The 20,777-nt window shown below is 44.8% G+C and overlaps 1 protein-coding gene across 1 annotated transcript in view; it reads right to left on the reverse strand.

Annotated features, from left to right (window-relative positions):
* Positions 1 to 555: 555 nt before the first annotated feature.
* EHD2 (EH domain containing 2) overlaps positions 556 to 20,777 on the reverse strand; it is a 30,964-nt gene continuing 10,742 nt past the window's right edge. Inside the window, exons 3-5 of the mRNA XM_077285714.1 lie at positions 18,283 to 18,695; positions 4,993 to 5,157; positions 556 to 2,668 (exon numbers count right to left, since the gene is read on the reverse strand). Of these exons, the coding sequence (XP_077141829.1) occupies positions 2,132 to 2,668; positions 4,993 to 5,157; positions 18,283 to 18,695 (1,115 nt within the window). The 3' untranslated portion in view covers positions 556 to 2,131. The remainder of the gene's footprint in view (positions 2,669 to 4,992; positions 5,158 to 18,282; positions 18,696 to 20,777) is intronic.

The raw sequence follows: 20,777 nt of genomic DNA on the forward strand, positions 1-20,777 counted from the left end.
TTTGGATGCGCCATTTAGGGAGCCTAATACTCTTTTGATGATTATGGATTAAAAAGGGTTGCAAGATGTAGGGAACTGTCTGTCTAAACATGTTTGTTAACCACGACGTTGAACAAATGGCATAGTAGACCTTGTAAAGTATATACAATATTTATTTAATGTATAGTGTTCAGCTCAGTAATGCATAGACTGATATAAATTGTTTTATTTGCTTTCTGAGCACCAGTATTACATAGTAGTCAAGTGTGCATGTTACTCCAATTTACAGACAAGATCCGGGTTATTAGAAGCAGGCGGTAAACACTTGTTGAAATCATCAGCATATAACATAAGCGGTCACAGGACAGCTGGCGGTCACAGTGCACAGGCCCCAAATGCTAATTTGATGAGTGTGAGATGTTGGTTTTGAGTAATCTCCTTAGTATTCTTAAAAGTCCTTCACAAAAGAGTAACCGAGGCAGCTGTCACATCGGTCCCTGGTGATTAACGGACCTAAAGCCTTTTCTAGCACATAAGAAGACACCAGGATAAAAAATAATGCTTGGTATCTGGAAGCCCTGATATAGACCTTCCACTGGGCCCACACCTCTGCTACACCGGTCAAATGGGGCACTCATCACCATAGTCTTTTATGTGCAATCTGATGGACAGTAAAGGGCAGTGATGTAACTTGAAACTCATGGGCCCCGGTGGGAAAGTGCCAGTGGGGCCCCAAACTATTTTAAATCTTTAATAGCAATAGTCTTTTTCTATAGGCCAAAGGGACTTTTAGGGCCTCCTAGGCTCCAGGGCCCGGGTGCGATTGCAACCCCTGCACCTGTTGTAGTTATGCCCCTGGTAAAGGCCCAATACACATCAGATAGGTGTTAGCTGAACAATCTTTCCTCCAACAGCCATCTCTCCCCAACGATCAGGAACTCTCATTCTCTTCTCATCTTACCAGAGTGCACCTATCTTAGAGAGACGCTCTGATTATCATCTGGCGGTGGCTTATCTCCAGGGAGAACAAAAGAGTCAGCCACTGAAATTGAGTAGGCTGGTACCTTCTCTCTCCCAACATCGGGAGGCCCCAATACATATACATTTTGTGCCAGTTAATTTGCCATCAATGGTAACTAATTTGAACAAGATCTCATCATATTTGGGTTTGGCTGACTTTGGTCTAATGTGTATGAGCTCTTTAAGTGCCATCAATTTTCACTTCCTCCATGTCTGATGAAGGGCCCATTTGTAGCTGCCTGGAATCGTGTATCCGGCCTGATTCAGCTCATTCCATCTTCAGGACAGCAATAATATAAATCTGCTGACCACGGATCGATTTTTGTTAATTTTGCTACTCATTATTTATTCAATTCATACATTCTTACAGAATTCATTCAGAACACCTGTGATATTATTAAAGCAAACACGTATACAAAGATATATATATTAAAGCAATAAGGCATAAAAGTGACCAGCTGCTTATGTTCCTTTCAGTGAAGAAAGCAGGATATACCAACATTACATGTCTAGTGCGGAGATTATGCAACATCATACATTATGGATAGCTCAAAAGTTGACCAACTCCTTCCAGCTCTTTCACATAACCAACCCAATTGAGCTGTATTGAAAATGGCCTTTCTCAATAACACGGAGAGGACGGGTAATATACAGTACAAGCATTGTCAGGGTTCCCTGGGTGCTCAGAGCCAAGTGAATGCCAACAAGCTACTTTGCCTCAGCTAAGGCTTCAAATACAGGATGGGAACAGAAAACTCATCCTTGGCCTTGGGTGTAGGAAGCATCGCTATGCCTTTGTTTAATCTAACAGTTTTACCCTACTGAGATGTGTGTGGCTCCAGGCTCTTGTATATTGTGGTAAACATGGGTTCTTCTGTGTGTTTTTTTGCCCAGATTTTGGTATAATAGGTCTTTCTTATCTTATCTTCAACCATGTACATTTACTGCCACTCTCATGAGGTGCTCTGAGCTTCTAAAACATACTTGGATATATTGAAGCAGACACTGTGCCTTTGGAATAAGTTGTTCAGGTTAGTATCTTATGATGACGAATGTTCCCGTGAAGGACATCGAGTTTGTGAGTGTGCAACAGGTTGGGTTTAAGGACAAGAATTTTGATGCTCGAGAGCATTTATTCGGCGGACCCCTTCTGACGCCTTTTGGATGGTGGGACTAGATGTGTGGGCAACTCTGGAGGAAGCCCATGCCCATCCAGTTTAACTTCAATCAAATGACTTGCTAAAGCAAACTCTTCATCATCCAGCATGCCATCACGATCAACATCGGAAAGTTTCCATATCTTGCCTAGGACAGAGTTGGGTAACTTGGTTGTTATCATCCAGTTCTTTGCCTTTGTGCCAGTTAATTTTCCATCAGTGGGGGCTAGGTTGAAGAAGATCTCATCATATTTGGGTTTGTCTTTTGTAACCACCCAATCCTCATCATCCATGCCTTCTAAGATGCCATCAAAGGAGCCTTCAACAAAAGGACCGTTGTGAGTTCCATCAAAGGCTCCTCCTTGTACAACATTGTCGGTGGTCTCTAGGTCTTCCTGACGCAGAAGGGGCATCAATTTGGCAATGTCAACTGTTAGCATCTCATCAAGAATATCAATCATATTCAACTTCAGTGAGTGAAATTTGGTGAAGTCGTGAATCATGAGCTGTTCCTGCAAAACGGTAAAAAATATATAAACATTAGAAAATTAATTGAAGCTTCAAACATTTGTCCTGTTTAGACGTCTTTTTCATGTACCATATTAGGGATTTCTGAGTTAATGAAGAATCTTCATCTTTTGGTTACAGTGCAGAATAGTTGCACAAAATGATAACCTATTGGTTGAGCACAGTCTAAGGTACCTTCACACTAAACGATATCGCTAGCAATCCGTGACGTTGCAGCGTCCTGGCTAGCGATATCGTTTAGTTTGACACGCAGCAGCGATCAGGATCCTGCTGTGATATCGCTGGTCGTTGAACAAAGTTCAGAACTTTATTTGGTCGTCAGACCGGCGTGTATCGTCGTGTTTGACACCAAAAGCAATGATACCAGCGATGTTTTACACTGGTAACCAGGGTAAACATCGGGTTACTAAGCGCAGGGCCGCGCTTAGTAACCTGATGTTTACCCTGGTTACCAGCGTAAAATGTAAAAAAAACAAACACTACATACTCACCTTCGCGTCCCCCGGCGTCCGCTTCCCACACTGACTGAGCGCTGTAAAGTGAAAGTGAAAGTACAGCACAGCGGTGACGTCACCGCTCTGCTGTTAGGGCTGGCACTCAGTCAGTGCAGGAAGCGGACGCCGGGGGACACGAATGTAAGTATGTACTGTTTGTTTTTTTTACATTTTACGCTGGTAACCAGGGTAAACATCGGGTTACTAAGCGCGGCCCTGCGCTTAAGGTACCTTCACACGAAGCGACGCTGCAGCGATAGCGACAACGATGCCGATCGCTGCAGCGTCGCTGTTTGGTCGCTGGAGAGCTGTCACACAGACCGCTCTCCAGCGACCAACGATGCCGAGGTCCCCGGGTAACCAGGGTAAACATCGGGTTGCTAAGAGCAGGGCCGCGCTTAGTAACCCGATGTTTACCCTGGTTACCAGCGTAAAAGTAAAAATAACAAACAGTACATGCTCACCTGCGCGTCCCCCGGCGTCCGCTTCCTGTACTGTGTGAGCGCCGGCCCTAACAGCAGAGCGGTGACGTCACCGCTGTGCTTTTACTTTCACTTTAGGGCCGGCGCTCAGTCAGAGCAGGAAGCGGACGGCAGGGGACGCGCAGGTGAGTATGTACTGTTTGTTTTTTTTACTTTTACGCTGGTAACCAGGGTAAACATCGGGTTACTAAGCGAGGCCCTGCGCTTAGTAACCCGATATTTACCCTGGTTACCAGCGTAAAACATCGCTGGTATCGTTGCTTTTGGTGTCAAACCTGACGATAAACGCCGGTCTGACGACCAAATAAAGTTCTGAACTTTATTCAACGACCAGCGATATCACAGCAGGATCCAGATCGCTGCTGCGTGTCAAACACAACGATATCGCTATCCAGGACACTGCAGCGTCACGGATCGTTGTCGTTCTAGTTGTAAAGTCGTTTCGTGTGAAGGTACCTTTAGTAACCCGATGTTTACCCTGGTTACTCGGGGACCTCGGCATCGTTGGTCGCTGGAGAGCGGTCTGTGTGACAGCTCTCCAGCGACCAAACAGCGACGCTGCAGCGATCGGCATCGTTGTCGCTATCGCTGCAGCGTCGCTTAATGTGAAGGTACCTTAATACTTTAATTATCCAGTGGGGGAACCTTTACCTCCAAGTCTTTCCCATTGTTTAGAGCTGATCACTGGTGCTCCCAGCAGGGAGAGACTATGAGCAGGTTATTGTCAAGGGAGAGACTCTTGTAAAAAGTTGGGAATAATGTAGAAAACTCTTTTAAGTATACTTGTCAACTGCTGGAATAAGGCGAGACATCCCAGACCCCTGGAAGAGTCAGAAACTCTCCCAGGCAATTCCATACCTGCTTAAAACCTCCCAAAATAGCTGGTTTCTATGAGATTTCTTCATTCAAGTAGGCAGGTAGTGGGGCATGGAAAAATCACGAAAGAGAAATGAAGAGGTCGGGAATGAGTATGGAGGAATATCTTAAGATAAAGAACATGACTGCTACAGAAATTTGCCGGTGGCGTGATTGGGTGCCACAAATAGTTTTCCATCCCGAATGCTGCCATTGGAAAGTTAGTTCAGTTTCTATGAATATTATCTATACGATCTTTGTGTACGTCAAATGTATATCATGCTAGTTTCCGATAGACCACACAGAACAGTAAAGATACCATCTACAGCCATCTGCCTGAAATGGATGTGTAATTCTCATACTGGTACCGAAGCCATTACCATCCATCAAATCTTAAATATCAAAGTTAGAAAAAACAGAAACAATAATCTGCAAATCACGTGGCCACTTTAAAAGCTTTTTTAGAGCGATAGCTACCTGCATTTTGGCACAATCGGGGAAATCTCCAGGAGAAATGTGATGTTCTAGTTGAATCTTGGCATAAATAACAGGTAACTCATTAATCAGCTGCTTCTTCTTGTTTCCTTTCCGGAAAACGGAAGGCATCTCTTTCTTTAAGTAGCTGATGATGTAAGCATGGACCTGCAAAGGTAAACATGTGATGAGAAGTTGTAGCAATTAGGTATCATTACATGACCAAAATTCTATAAAAGATGACCAATTGTAAAAATGAAAATGAGTCTACCTCCTTGAGATATTTCATGCAACCATCCCTCGACTGGGGGTCCAAAACACCCAATTTGGCCTTTACAAATGTCCCCCTATCTCTTCCATACACCTTTAGAGGGCTGAGAGCCAAACAATGATGCAGCTATCTCGGTCTTCTCTCCCATACACAGGCTTGCCTGGCCGAATGTTCCTGTGTTCTTTCTGAGAGCTTTGCTGTCAGACATCTTAGGCAAAGATTTTCGGGAGGACAAAATGATCATCAGTCTGAAATTGGACATGCCGTATCCTCAACCTCCCTGGCATCATCTATCCAGGGTCCTCATACACATAAAACTGTCAGTCGAACCCGTCGATAGTGGCAGGTTTGGCCGACTTTAGTCTAATATGTATGGGGGGACTTTGGGTGAAGTGTGGCATTGTCCTCAGAGTATTCTCCTTGTCTTTGATTTGCTAATTTGGGGACAGTGCCGAGAAAGATTCCTCTGGTTCACACCACCCATAATTAAGATAGATGGAGAATATTTAAAGTATGGCCTCCTATATTGATGGGCCCCATAACGACTGTGCGAGCTGCACAAGCTCATGTTAGAATCAACCGTAATAACTCTGTGTAACTCATATGTAAAGGTCATTTCATTGATTTGGACCCTCCTCCCTCGCACACAGCCTCATTTATTGTCTTCACTTTTTGATAAACTTGCTTTTGGGCTGAAAAGAAAATACATGTGTCTGACACTTGTGGTGTCTCTGCTCCATCCCCGTCATGGTCTTTCTACGAGCATCCTGCTCTCTTCCTGCTAAGGAAGCCAACAGAATTCTCCGGTGTTGGCAGGGAATAACAGGGACCACAACATCAATAGAGAGAATGGTAGGAAGACGGGGCAGGCGGGAGCGTGAGACATCTAACACTTCAAGGAGAACAGGATGACAGAAAAGCTTTCAGTTTCCTTTGGGACTGATACCATTAATGACACCAACCTGCTTATCTATTTCAGATGAGACCGGAACCATTAAACTGATGAGATAAGATACCATCCACCCCTATCATTGCCTTCTCTTTGTTTTCATATGTACAACTATATACTGCAGATATATAGTTTCTGAGCTGCCTTCACTAATTTTTGGGTTCCTCATGGAAAATGTAAGCCCATACACCTTCAATAACATTCTTTCAGACCCTGCACAAACATACACATGCACTCTCAGGTCATGATTTTAAGGGGAGAGTCTGGTAAGCCCGTTGTCACACTTCTAATGTCCTATCTCCCCTGTGAACTAAGAGATAAGATGTTGATCAGATGTTGATCAAGAGCCCTCAAAGACATAAATTAGTCACGTGGGAACTAGGTGGGTTAGCACCATGGGTTCCTTTTTCCTTCTTCATTTTGAGCCTGAAGCCATGGATCTTTGGGATCTATACCAAATATTTTGGGATCCACAAAGTCGATAAAGTAGTAATTGGAACGTTGTACAGATCCAATGGCCATGCCAATGTTGGAAAATATTTATTATGCATTATGACATTTTAAGAAATTTCTTAACAACTTTAAACCTCATTCAAATGTCCAATGTTCTCTTATGAATGCTATCTGTGAAAAAATGTGGAGACATATTCGATTTTGATCCGAGCGTTGCCAACAAAATCGGCAATGCAAGTCTATGGGTCCATTAAAAAATCAGATGACATCTGAGTGTGGTCCAATTTTCACTGACCGTCAGAAAGGAGAAGGTGGAGAAACTTTTTTTTTTTTGTTGCCACCTACGAGAAAAACTGATCAAAGGCTGATCAAAATAATCATTCCGTTTTTATTATGAAAAACACTGACATGTGAATGAGGCCTTCAGCTGGGAGGTCCATCCTTGGGACCCCTTGACTATGTGAACTGTAGATGGGCCTTGTTAATTGTTGGGCCTTTATCAATGGCCAATTGGCAACATTACTCTATCCTTCATATAGCTTTTATTTGTTACCGCTGTCCAAGCAAGGATGACTACTAAGTGGTCAGCGAGAGCTAAAAAGGTTACAGTGGGTCTATTTTTGGACAGCTTTGGGCAAGGGCAATGTTGTTGGGCACCATCAGACTACTCTAGAGGAAAGGTATTGAAGAAAAGTTGGTTTTGGCTAAGTTAGTTCTCTACTCTTGGTTCTTTAGCTATAAACGTGGATGTTTAGATGCTATAAATGTGTGGAAGGAAAGATACTTCACTCAGCTCCAGGTCTTGCATTCAGATCTGATTTATTGCCAGACCTTGTCCTGAAGAATAACCTCAAGAAGACCATAAATTCTGCCTTCTTTCCTGTACTTCTATTCCCTTGACCTGCACTGTACTCATAAACAAAACCCTTGGAGATGTTGAGATCCTTAAACAAACTAAATCTGTGCAGGTCCTCAAATAGAATCCATATCCTGACGTGACAAACTTATAGTGGGAGCCATGCAAAAACTCTTCATTCACTCATTGAAAGGTAAGACGTGAAGAAGACAAATGAAAAAAGGGAAATGCAATAATGTCAAGACTTTTTGAGTATCGTGCATGTTGTGTTTCCTGTCGAAAAAGCTGTTTGCAGTTCATTCGCTGATCAAAAAAAGCCAAAAAAAAATCTTGGCCCTGTCAACATTTATCAAGGTGTAGATTGGGGCTCATTGAGTATTTGGGTCAGAATTGGGTCCTGACAATTATGCCTAATTGCCAAGTTCACCATATCCTTGTTATAGGCAAAGTAATGCAATGCCTTTTTGCTTACCCCTTGCCCCAGCCTGGACTAGTCCTCAGTGCAGGGGTATATATAGGGTTATGTAATAAAATGTTCTACGTGGGGATATTCTTCATATGTGGCTTGTGCTGTCTAGAATTTGCACTGCGCCTTTACTCTGGACTGATTAGGGCTCTATTACTTCATCATAGTACAGACAGAACTTGCGTGGTCCCACCAGGCCAGCCCTACCCCTCATAAAACGATTTAACAGATGTCCCTGCACCAAGATTACATACACCTCCCTCCCTCGGTGAGGAAATCTCATACACTGCTCTCATTAACAGGACAAAGGGGTGGTACATGGCGAGAAGGTGACAGGAAGAGATAAGGAGGTTCTAATGTTTCTAGGCAGTCTCTAGAGCCAACGGCTAGCTTCCCAATGTAATCATACAGGCACATACCAAACATATGCCCCCACCCCTCCGGCAACAAATAGACCCCCAAATTATTGTTTTTGGGTGGAGTGTTCCAATTCCGAAAGATCCTGTGCAACAATAAATTATTGAAGATGAAAATGACAAATCCAGATGCAGCTGTGAGGAAGAAGATGGAGACTGAGAAGAAAGCAACCAGAGCCCCATACACATTAGATAGCCGACGGTTGAAGATTGTTTGGCTGATAACTATCTCTCTCTTCCGCGTACACTGGAATTGCCAGCTCGGCAGACTCCTCCGGCATTGGCTAAACTCCCAAAGAAAAAAAGTATCGTCCGCGGGAAATTCAACAGGCTGGATCCTTCTCTTCGGAAGCCCCCATACGCTGATATCGGTGTGTTCTGCCGACTCAAGTCTAGTATGTATGGGGGCCGTTAGACTGCACTCATCCAATTCACCATCATACAACTCTACTTGCAGATGTTGTCTTTGATCGGATTCGAACCCAATACCCCAAAAACTTCAGTCCCATTAATAAGAGAGTTGTTCCTAACAACCCCTTTTTAGTTTTAGAACCTGTAAATCATAAAGGGTATAAAAGTCAGTGAGGGTCTAATTTAAGGGACCCTCAATAGGCTGGGAAGCATAGTGTTTCGCTTGGAGAGTGGGCTGAGCATATGTAGTCCCACTTTATATACTTTTTTTGTGGGGGCATTTGAAATGGCTAACATGTTCAATCCATTATTTCCTACACTTAAAGTGTAATCGTCGTTTTAATTTTTAGTTCATAAATCGACACTACACATGAAAATAAGCAAGTTTGTAATATACCATATTAGAGAAATCTTCTTTTTCCTCCTGGATTGATCTTTCACTTTTAATTCATGGGTAAAATCTATATTTAGTGATTACAGATTTTCACAATACTGAGATAGGAAATTACATTTGGTGCTTTTAAAGTTCTATGGAAGGGGAGGAGCTAGAGGCCGACACAGACATTCTGCTGGTAGTTCTCCTGAACTGTTAGTTACACTTTAAATCTACATGAGATAACAGTTGGTGCTTTTAAAGTTCTATACATATGGGAGGAGCTAAAGGCAAATACAAACATTCGGTTGCAAATTCTATAGAAGCAAAGGTTACACGCCCGCACTGGTGAATGCAGCAGTGCTGAGAAATTACCTATAGGGGGCATTAGTGGGACTTATGCCCTATGTGCTTTATACCGGTGAGGATAGACACAATCACCTTCATGACATGCACCGTACTAGTATGGCGCATGTTGTGTCTCCCCCTTTGATTTGGGCTCCGGTGCCGAGCCCACATCTTTCCCGGCACATGTCAGCTGTTTTGAACAGCTGACATGTGCCCCTAACACCCGCAGCTGTTAATCTGTTAAATGCAGCTGTCAATCTCTGACAGCGGCATTTAACACGGGCTTCCGGCATATAGCCGGAAATCCCGCCCATTGGTGACCATGTCACGTGATCACAGGTCACCGATGGGTTAGCATGACAACCAGAGGTCTCCAGCAGACCTCTATGGTAGTCACTGCCGGATTGCTATGAGCGCCGCCCGGTGGTTGGCGCTCATGGCAAGTCAGCAATTCTGCTACATACAGGCGATCTGATTATCGCCTGTGTGTAGCAAAGGAGATCGGGTTATCAGAGCTTCTAGTCTCCCATGGAGACTACTGTAGCATGCCAAAAGTAAAAATAAATGTTTTTAAAAATATTAAAAAAATATAAAACTTCAAATCACCCCCCTTTCGCCCCATTCAAAATAAAACAATAAAAAAACAAACATACACATATTTGGTGTTGTGGGGTTCAGAATCGCCCGATTTATCAAGCTATAAAAATAATTAATCCGATCGCATAGCGAAAAAAAGTAAAAAAGGCCAGAATTATGTTTTTTTGGTCGCCACAACATTGCATTAAAATGCAATAACGGGTGATCAAAAGATCGTATCTACACAACAAATAAGCCCTCACCCAACCAGAGATCATGAAAAATGGAGACGCTACGGGTCTCGGAAAATGATGCAATTTTTTTTTTTTAACAAATTTTGGATTTTTTTGACCACTTAAATAAAAAAGAACCTAGACATGTTTGGTGTCTATGAACTGGTAATGACCTGGAGAATCATAGTGGCAGGTGAATTTTAGCATTTGGTGAACATGGTAAATAAAGTCCAAAAAACAGTTGTGGAATTGCACTTTTTTTGTCATTTAAGCGCACTTCGAATTTGTCTCCTATTTTTGAATACATGAATTTGGTAAAACCAATGGTGTCGTCCAAAAGTACAACTTGTCCCGCAAAAGCATGCCCTCATAAGGCCATATTGATGGAAAAATAAAAAAGTTACGCCTCTGGGAAGAAGGGGAGCTAAAAACAGAAACGCAAAAACGAAAAAGGGCTCCATCATGAAGGGGTTAAATTCAGGTCTGGTTCAGCAAGCTAACATCCATCCCTGTGTTACCTCTCCATTTCTCCCCTCTACCGCTCTTCCCTCTACGTCCTTCCCTGTGTTACCTCTCCATTTCTCCCTCTCTCCCTCTCCTCCTTCCCTGTGCTACCTCTCCATTTCTCCCTCTCTCCATCCTTCCCTGTCTTACCTCTCCATCTCTCCCTCTCCGTCCTTCCCTGTCTTACCTCTCCATTTCCCTCTCTCTCTCTCTCTACATCCTTCCCTTTGTTACCTCACCATTTCTCCCACTCACTCTCTCTCCGTCTTTCCCTGTTTTACCTCCATTTGTTCCTCTCCATCCTTCCCTGTGTTACCTCTCCTTTTCTCCCCTCTCCCTCTCCGTCCTTCTCTGTGTTACCTCTCCATTTCTCCCTCTCTCCCTCTCTGTCCTTCCCTGTGTTACCTCTATTTCTCCTTCTCTCCCTCTCCGTCCTTCCCTGTGTTACCTCTCTATTTCTCCTTCTCTCCCTCTCCGTCTTTACCTGTGTTACCTCTCCATTTCTCCCCTCTCCCTCTCCTCCTTCACTGTGTTATCTCTCCATTTTTTCTCTCTCCCTCTCTCCATCCTTCCCTGTGTTACCTCTCTTTCTCCTCTCCCTCTCCGTCCTTCCCTGTGTTACCTCTCCATTTCTCCCCTCTCCTACTTCACTGTGTTACCTCTCTATTTCCCCCTCTCCCTCTCTGTCCTTCCCTGTGTTAGCTCTCCATTTCTCCCTCTCTCCCTCTCTGTCCTTCCCTGTGTTACCTCTCTATTTCTTCTTCTCTCCCTCTCCGCCTTTTCCCGTGTTACCTCTCCATTTCTCCCCTCTCCCTCTCCTCCTTCACTGTGTTATCTCTCCATTTCTCCCTCTCCCTCTCTCCATCCTTCCCTGTGTTACCTCTCTATTTCCCCCTCTCCCTCTATGTCCTTCCCTGTGTTACCTATTTCTCCCCTCTCCTCCTTCACTGTGTTACTCTCCATTTCTCCCACTCCCTCTCTCCATCCTTCCCTGTAATACCTCTCCATTTCTCCCTCTCTCCATCCTTCTCTGTGTTACCTCTCCATTTCTCCGTCTCCATCCTTCCCTGTGTTACCTCTCCATCTCTCCCCTCTCCTTCTCCTTCCTTACCTATCTTACATCTCCATTTCTTCGTCTCCGTCCTTCCCTGTGTTACCTCTCCATTCCTCCCTCTCTCCGTCCTTCCCTATTATATCTCCATTTCTCCCTCTCTTTCCATCCTTCCCTGTGTTACCTCTCTATTTCTCCCTCTCCGTCCTTACCTGTGTTACCTCTCTATTTCTCCCTTTCTCTCTTTCCTCCTTCCCTGTGTTACCTCTCTATTTCCCCCTCTCCGTCCTTCCCTGTGTTACCTCTTCATTTCTCCCTCTCTCCCTCTCTGTCCTCCCCTGTATTACCTCTCCATTTCTCCCTCTCTGTCCTTCCCTGTGTTACCTCTCTATTTCTCCTTTTCTCCCTCTCCTCCTTCACTGTGTTACCTCTCCACTTTTCCCTCTCCATCCTTCCCTGTGTTACCTCTCCATTTCCTCCTCTCCCTCTCTGTCCTTCCCTATGTTACCTCTCTATTTCTCCCCTCTTCCTCTCCTTCTTCACTGTTACCTCTTCATTTCTCCCACTCCCTCTCTCCATACTTCGCTTTAATACTTCTCCATTTCTCCCTCTCCATCCTTCTCTGTGTTACCTCTCCATTTCTCCCTCTCCCCCTTCCCTGTTACCTCTCTATTTCTCCCCTCTCCCTCTCTGTCCTCCCGTGTTACCTCTCCATTTCTCCCTCTCCTCCTTACCTCTCTATTTCTCCCTCTCCGTCCTTCCCGTCTTACCTCTCCATTTATCCCTCTCCCTCTCTCCATCCTTCCCCGTCTTACCTCTCTATTTCTCCCCTCTCCCTCTCTGTCCTTCCCTGTCTTACCTCTCCATTTATCCCTCTCCCTCTCTCCATCCTTCCCTGTGTTACCTCTCCATCTCTCCCCTCTCCTTCTCCTTCCTTACCTATCTTACATCTCCATTTCTTCGTCTCCGTCCTTCCCTGTGTTACCTCTCCATTCCTCCCTCTCTCCGTCCTTCCCTATTATATCTCCATTTCTCCCTCTCTTTCCATCCTTCCCTGTGTTACCTCTCTATTTCTCCCTCTCCGTCCTTACCTGTGTTACCTCTCTATTTCTCCCTTTCTCTCTTTCCTCCTTCCCTGTGTTACCTCTCTATTTCCCCCTCTCCGTCCTTCCCTGTGTTACCTCTTCATTTCTCCCTCTCTCCCTCTCTGTCCTCCCCTGTATTACCTCTCCATTTCTCCCTCTCTGTCCTTCCCTGTGTTACCTCTCTATTTCTCCTTTTCTCCCTCTCCTCCTTCACTGTGTTACCTCTCCACTTTTCCCTCTCCATCCTTCCCTGTGTTACCTCTCCATTTCCTCCTCTCCCTCTCTGTCCTTCCCTATGTTACCTCTCTATTTCTCCCCTCTTCCTCTCCTTCTTCACTGTTACCTCTTCATTTCTCCCACTCCCTCTCTCCATACTTCGCTTTAATACTTCTCCATTTCTCCCTCTCCATCCTTCTCTGTGTTACCTCTCCATTTCTCCCTCTCCCCCTTCCCTGTTACCTCTCTATTTCTCCCCTCTCCCTCTCTGTCCTCCCGTGTTACCTCTCCATTTCTCCCTCTCCTCCTTACCTCTCTATTTCTCCCTCTCCGTCCTTCCCGTCTTACCTCTCCATTTATCCCTCTCCCTCTCTCCATCCTTCCCCGTCTTACCTCTCTATTTCTCCCCTCTCCCTCTCTGTCCTTCCCTGTCTTACCTCTCCATTTATCCCTCTCCCTCTCTCCATCCTTCCCTGTCTTACCTCTCCATTTCTCCCTCTCCTCCTTACCTCTCGATTTCTCCCCTCTCGGTCCTTCCCTGTGTTACCTCTCTATTTCTCCCTCTCTCCCTCTCCGTCCTTCCCTGTCTTACCTCTCTATTTCTCCCTCTCTCCCTCTCTGTCCTTCCCTGTGTTGCCTCTCTATTTATCCCTCTCCCTCTCTCCACCCTTCCCTGTCTTACCTCTCTATTTCTCCCCTCTCCCTCTCTGTCCTTCCCTGTCTTACCTGTCCATTTATCCCTCTCCCTCCTTCCCTGTCTTACCTCTCTATTTCTCCCCTCTCCCTCTCTGTCCTTCCCTGTCTTACCTGTCCATTTATCCCTCTCCCTCCTTCCCTGTCTTACCTCTCGATTTCTCCCCTCTCCCTCTCTGTCCTTCCCTGTCTTACCTCTCCATTTCCCCCTCTCCCTCTCCCCCTCTCCGTCCTTCCCTGTCTTACCTCTCCATTTATCCCTCTCCCTCTCTTCATCCTTCCCTGTCTTACCTCTCTATTTCTCCCCTCTCCCTCTCTGTCCTTCCCTGTCTTACCTCTCCATTTATCCCTCTCTCCATCCTTCCCTGTCTTACCTCTCTATTTCTCCCCTCTCCCTCTCTGTCCTCCCCTGTTACCTCTCCATTTTTCCCTCTCCTCCTTCCCTGTTACCTCTCTATTTCTCCCCTCTCCCTCTCTGTCCTTCCCTGTTACTTCTCCATTTCTCCCTCTCTCCCTCTCCGTCGCCTCTTTATTTCTCCCCTCTCCCTGTCTGTGCTTCCCTGTCTTACCTCTCCATTTCTCCCTCTCCTCCTTACCTCTCTATTTCTCCCTCTCCGTCCTTCCCTGTCTTACCTCTCCTTTATCCCTATCCCTCTCCCTCTCTGTCCTTCCCTGTCTTACCTCTCCATTTATCCCTCTCTCCATCCTTCCCTGTCTTACCTCTCTATTTCTCCCCTCTCCCTCTCTGTCCTTCCCTGTCTTACCTCTCCATTTCCCCCTCTCCCTCTCCCCCTCTCCGTCCTTCCCTGTCTTACCTCTCCATTTATCCCTCTCCCTCTCTCCATCCTTCCCTATCTTACCTCTCTATTTCTCCCCTCTCCCTCTCTGTCCTTCCCTGTCTTACCTCTCCATTTATCCCTCTCTCCATCCTTCCCTGTCTTACCTCTCTATTTCTCCCCTCTCCCTCTCTGTCCTCCCCTGTTACCTCTCCATTTTTCCCTCTCCTCCTTCCCTGTTACCTCTCTATTTCTCCCCTCTCCCTCTCTGTCCTTCCCTGTTACCTCTCCATTTCTCCCTCTCTCCGTCGCCTCTTTATTTCTCCCCTCTCCCTGTCTGTGCTTCCCTGTCTTACCTCTCCATTTCTCCCTCTCCTCCTTACCTCTCTATTTCTCCCTCTCCGTCCTTCCCTGTCTTACCTCTCCTTTATCCCTATCCCTCTCCCTCTCTGTCCTTCCCTGTCTTACCTCTCCATTTATCCCTCTCTCCATCCTTCCCTGTCTTACTTCTCTATTTCTCCCCTCTCCCTCTCTGTCCTTTCCTGTCTTACCTCTCCATTTCTCCCTCTCCTCCTTACCTCTCTATTTCTCCCTCTCCGTCCTTCCCTGTCTTACCTCTCCATTTATCCCTCTCCCTCTCTCCATCGTTCCCTGTCTTACCTCTCTATTTCTCCCCTCTCCCTCTCTGTCCTTCCCTGTCTTACCTCTCCATTTATCCCTCTCCCTCTCTCCATCCTTCCCTGTCTTACCTCTCTATTTCTCCCCTCTCCCTCTCTGTCCTTCCCTGTCTTACCTCTCCATTTCCCCCTCTCCCTCTGTCCCTCAGTGAGTAAACTCGCAGGAATGTGCTGGCTTTGGGTCACACACCATTTTCCCAGGCTGGATGCCAGAGCCAGAAAGAGAAGCAAATGAAATCATCTAGCATCAGAACAAGCCCGACACCCATGTACGTCCTCGCACCCTCTCTCTCCTCTACACCCAAATATAGAATATTCCACATATACCCAGGAGGGGTTTTGTCTTTTCTAAAGTATTGATTTGTGTCCTCGAGTGACACAAAGGATCAAACCTCAAGTACTACAAAAAAGTCAGCACTAAGGTGCGGCTGCCATCTTCAGAACTCTCCCAAATGAAGAATTACGATTTTCTTTGATAAGTTCGTGGCCCTCAGTTATGCCCCCTGGTAAAATATGAATAAATTGAATGTGTCCTTACCTAGATAGACTGTCAGGGTCAGACACTTTTAGGGAAACATCTTATTGAAAAAAATTCTAAAACTAGTTGTCAGTTTTTTCATACATTACCAGGAGGAGTAACAGAGGAATAGCACAACAGAGTTCCAAAGAAAAGCTGCTTTAAAATGAATATTCCATCATTCTTAAATGGAAAGTGTCACCTGGTTTTGCCACTGAATGTGAAAGTAGCAGAATGTTGGAGCAAATACAATGATTCCTACGATTTCACTTACTGGGCTGCTTGCTGTAGTTTTGATAGATTCATAGTTTTATTAGCAGACGATTATAGCTACAGGAGTAGCAAACTTGCTGCCATGTAGTCCTCCATATTCATGAGCTCTGTATATTCCTTCCCCCACACTGATTGGCAGCTTTCTGCCTATGCACAGTGCACTCAGAAAGCTGCCAATCAGTGGTGTGGGCGGGGTTATACAGAGCTCAGCTCTCAAAGCTCTGCTACATCTTCAGAGATTTTATCAAAACTGCAGCAAACAGCCCAGTAAGTGACACATTGCTGGAATCAGGGTCTTGACTCCTATAAAAGTAGGCACTTTTCCCAAAACTTTACACCACCTATTGGATGGTGCAAGTTTTGGCACCCAGAGACACATTTTAAGCCACACCCCTTTCCCATAAAAGTCACACCTCTTTCTCCAAGCCACTCCCCTTTTTCAAATGAACTGCAAAAAGTCTCTAAAAAAAACACAATAAATAAATAAGTCTAACACTTGATATCATACTATGTGCTAAATTTTTCCCATTTTTCCCCAATGTCTATGCCCTGATAAATCAGTAACTTTGCCCCAGACCAGTTCCTACATTCACACTGATGGACATCTGTACTAGAAGCCTCAGGTCCTCTGTGTAATCTCTGGTAGAGTGATTGTGTGACCTCGATAATTGGACCCACGCTGGGTGTTTATATCCTCACAATAGGGGTCTGCATATTCACTTCCCCTTCCAAACACAGAGTTCTATGACCTGCGCCCCATGCATTTTCTGAAATAGGATCACTGGGCGTCATTGTCAGTGGGGTCGGGGGTCTTCAGATGTTTTAGACTGACTCATCAATTGCAATTTTTTAAAAAAAAAGTCTCAATATTTTGCCGCAAATGTCCTCCCTCCCGTGATGTAATTCTGCAATTATGCAGCAGCATCGAGATCTCAATCCACTATGTGTCCATAGCCAAAATTTGAATGGTCTTACTAGCAGATTTTTCCATAATTTGACCCCATGCATTGCAAAGATTGGAATCCACTATGGAAAAATCAGCATTAGAATTTTACAGGCTGATTTGCAGCATGGATTCTTCCACTATTTTACTGATTTTTCTTCCATTTTTAGAAAAATAAATTATATTAATATTATGAAATGGTTCTAACAGCAAAAAAATATACAGAATATGCAAGAGGCAACCATCTATATCATACATGCATTTTCCAAATTTGTAATCCTCATCCACAGATTGCTGCAGATATTCAGAGCAGAAACTGCGCCAAAAATCTGCTGCAATTATACAAGATGTCAATTCATGTTAAAGGGACGTGTCAATAAGAAATCATCAGATATTTTTGATATTGCACAAAGAAACTTGAAACGTCTTAAAAAATTTTGATATTATGTAATCTGACCCATTTCACGTAAAGGATGTAACAGGTTTGCCGACTGCCATAAGTGCTGGTTTTGTTGGAGTATGAGGCTATGTGCACACGCTGCAGATTTTTCTGCTTACCCGCAGCGGATTTGACGCTGCGGATCTGCAGCAGCTTTCCATGAGTTTACAGTACCATGTAAACCTATGGAAAAAAACACACGGAAAAGCAGCGGTTTATATTCCGCAGCATGTCAATTCTTTGTGCGGATTCCGCAGCGGCTTACACCTGCTCCTCAATAGGAATCCACAGGTGTAAAACCGCAGGTGGAATCCGCACATAAACCACGGAAAAACCTAAGTAAATCCGCGGTAATTCCGCGGTAAATCCGCAGTGCGGTTTACCTGCGGATTTACCAAAACCAGTGCGGAAAAATCCACACACCATTCTGCAGCTTGTGCACATACCCTAAAACAACTGCAGGCTTATACTGTGGAGGAACTGAATTCAGCAGCCAGGAGATGGCGCTGTGTTTACTGTTGCTTTTGTGCATGCGGTGTATATTGTATGACGTCTCTGGTCTTTCCTTGTGATGAAGCAGATACTAGTTGGTGGACATACCAAGTAAAAAGACTCTTTCTCCTATAATATTTGAGCACTGATGATTCTGCTGAAAGCCGAAATTCCGCAACAGGTTGGACATTTAACAATGGCAGATCTTCACACAAATCACAAAAAAAAGAACGATCTAAGAAAAATACTACAAAAAGGAACAAGCTGTGACTTACCCTAACCAGCCGGGCTCTTTTCACCAGGTCATTGAGTTTACGCAGAGCTGAGTTCCTGGGCAGGTTCTGGATATCTTGGAACAAGTCCTGCTCTTCGAGTTCAAACAGACGCCTGTTGGCGGAGATCATCAGGGGCTCAGACCAGAAGGAACCGATGTAGACCCGTAGAACTTCGGGCGTATTGAAGACTTTGCCCAATGACCACATCAGGGCACCATACACGCGCATCAACTGTTGGGTTTCCACCATGTCGGCCTTATTCAGGACAACACGTATTTTGTCCTCGTTACCCTTTAGGGCTCTAATGGCCTCAGAAAACTCATCTGAAATCTCCAACTTGTGGGCGTCAAAAAGAAGAATGATACGATCGACTCGCTCAGCAAACCACTGTAGGACGGATGGAAAATCATAACCTAGGAAGAGAGAAGATATTCTCATTAGTCTCTAAAGTTCTAAGAAATATTGTATCATTGGAGGAAGACATATTCTAGAAATTGGATACAGATGGCAATTATTTAGGATCAGTCATCAACATCAAGGTGCGACAGCTGGTACCACCTCTGATCAGCTGTCAGCAGATCTAGGACCGCAACCCAGCTCCCATTTACTTCAGTGGGAGCTAAGCGGCAGGACCACTGGACTCTCTGCAGAGCTGGAGTGTCCCAGGTTTCTGGTGACTGCTGGACTTGGTAACAGCTCATCAGTGGGACTGACAGTTGTCAGACCGCCACCAATCACCAATTTCATACTGATGTTCTCCTGAATCCCGCATAGTTTTTCTTTTGGTCCTCGACCTCTCCTTTCCTAAAATATGGCCCTTTCTTCTTTGTATAAAAATCTATTTTATTTTATTTTAGCTAAGTGGGCGTGGTCCTCAACTCTTCTCTACGGGTGTCCTCTTGAGAACCACACCCAGTTGGCAAAAAGACAAGATTTATAATTTATATACAGGGAAGAGGTGGCCTTATCTCAGGAATGGAAAGGAGCAGAAACAAAAGGAAAGCATCACCGGATTCAGGAAAACAGCGGCATTTACACCAAGTGCGCTGTGGTTCACTGGAATGACTGCACTCTCCACCTGTTACCACTGTCATATTCATATGTTTATTCTGAATTTTCTATTAGCCCTAATGACCTTTGAAGGGATTTGTGAAGGGAACTGAAATATCTGGATTGAAGGAAGATATAAACAATTTATATATAACAGGACAGCAAATAATTCTGTGATGGATGAGAGCGAAGAACGGTTTATTTTACTGGTAATACGCTTGTATTAATTTGCGTGGATTCTTTTCTTGTTCTAAAACTTCTGGGATAAAAGGGAGCACGTTCTATACTTATAATCCTGGCGCATTCTTCTCCGATGTCTGGTACATATCTGACACCTGCTCCTATGGAAAGTAATGCGAAGGCTGCGTGGGTTGGGAAGTGTTATCATTTAGCTATTTTAACTATTACGTATCACTAGTGGGTGGAATTACTTTAAGTGGATGTCCAGGACTATTATATATTTTTTACATGATCCTAAAAACTCTGCTAACAGAGACAATTCTCTGCCTGTTCTATTAAGCACCAGGTCAGAGCACTCACCGACCGCTCCTGACGGCGATTCTGCTGCTCCATGTCATCAGAGCAGCTCTTCTTCTTCAGCGTTGCCCTGACGACAAGGCGTGACTGCTGACGTCATGCTGAAACAGCTGGCTCCCTGCAGTTAGGCAGCGGGGAGTCAGCTGTCAATCAGGATGACTTGGTCAGTCATTCCCTGTCAACAGAGCAGAGCAAAAGAGAAGTCTTCGCTCTCTCAACATGACGTCAACTGAAGCCACTGAATCACGGGCAGGAGCGGTTTGTGACTGTTCTGTTCCGGCAGAGATCCAGGCACAACAGGCAGGTACTTAACAGATTTTAATATCTAATCCTGCCCTCATTTCTCTCACACTGGTGTATAAAAAAAGAGAGGGGGACTGGCTCAGTTATTGAAATAAACCTGACAGACAACCCCCTTCACACACAACACTGATGAAAAGCCGATATAGGAAATGCTTTGTTCTGTCAAGTACAAACTAAATACGGATCTAGCGGCACTTGGGATAGCAGCCGATATCTAAGAGTATCTTTGAGAACATTTCTGAACATTTTTTACAACCCCTTTATAGCCAGTACCAGAGACTTAACACCCCCTTTGGGGCAGATGAAACAATGTACCCATTACTGATTCTAAATATGAAGTGAGAATCTGCAGCTGCATCCCCCTCCTCCCCATCTCCGGAGGAAACACACAAACACATGGAGAACATACAAACAAGTGGCATACAATCGGTGCGGGCACTGTGACAGATTGGCAGACGGGGCAAGTTATGTGCCTGAGACTGAGTGTTCTTATTATTCATCTCAGCCCTTCTCCCATATATGAGCCACCACTTCTACAATGCATAATTACGCATAACTATTAGGCATGTTCTCCAGTGATGTGGCCCAGGAATTGCGCACCACCT

The sequence above is a fragment of the Ranitomeya variabilis genome, chromosome 2, assembly GCF_051348905.1.
Source record: "Ranitomeya variabilis isolate aRanVar5 chromosome 2, aRanVar5.hap1, whole genome shotgun sequence".
NCBI classification, from domain to species: Eukaryota; Metazoa; Chordata; class Amphibia; order Anura; family Dendrobatidae; genus Ranitomeya; species Ranitomeya variabilis.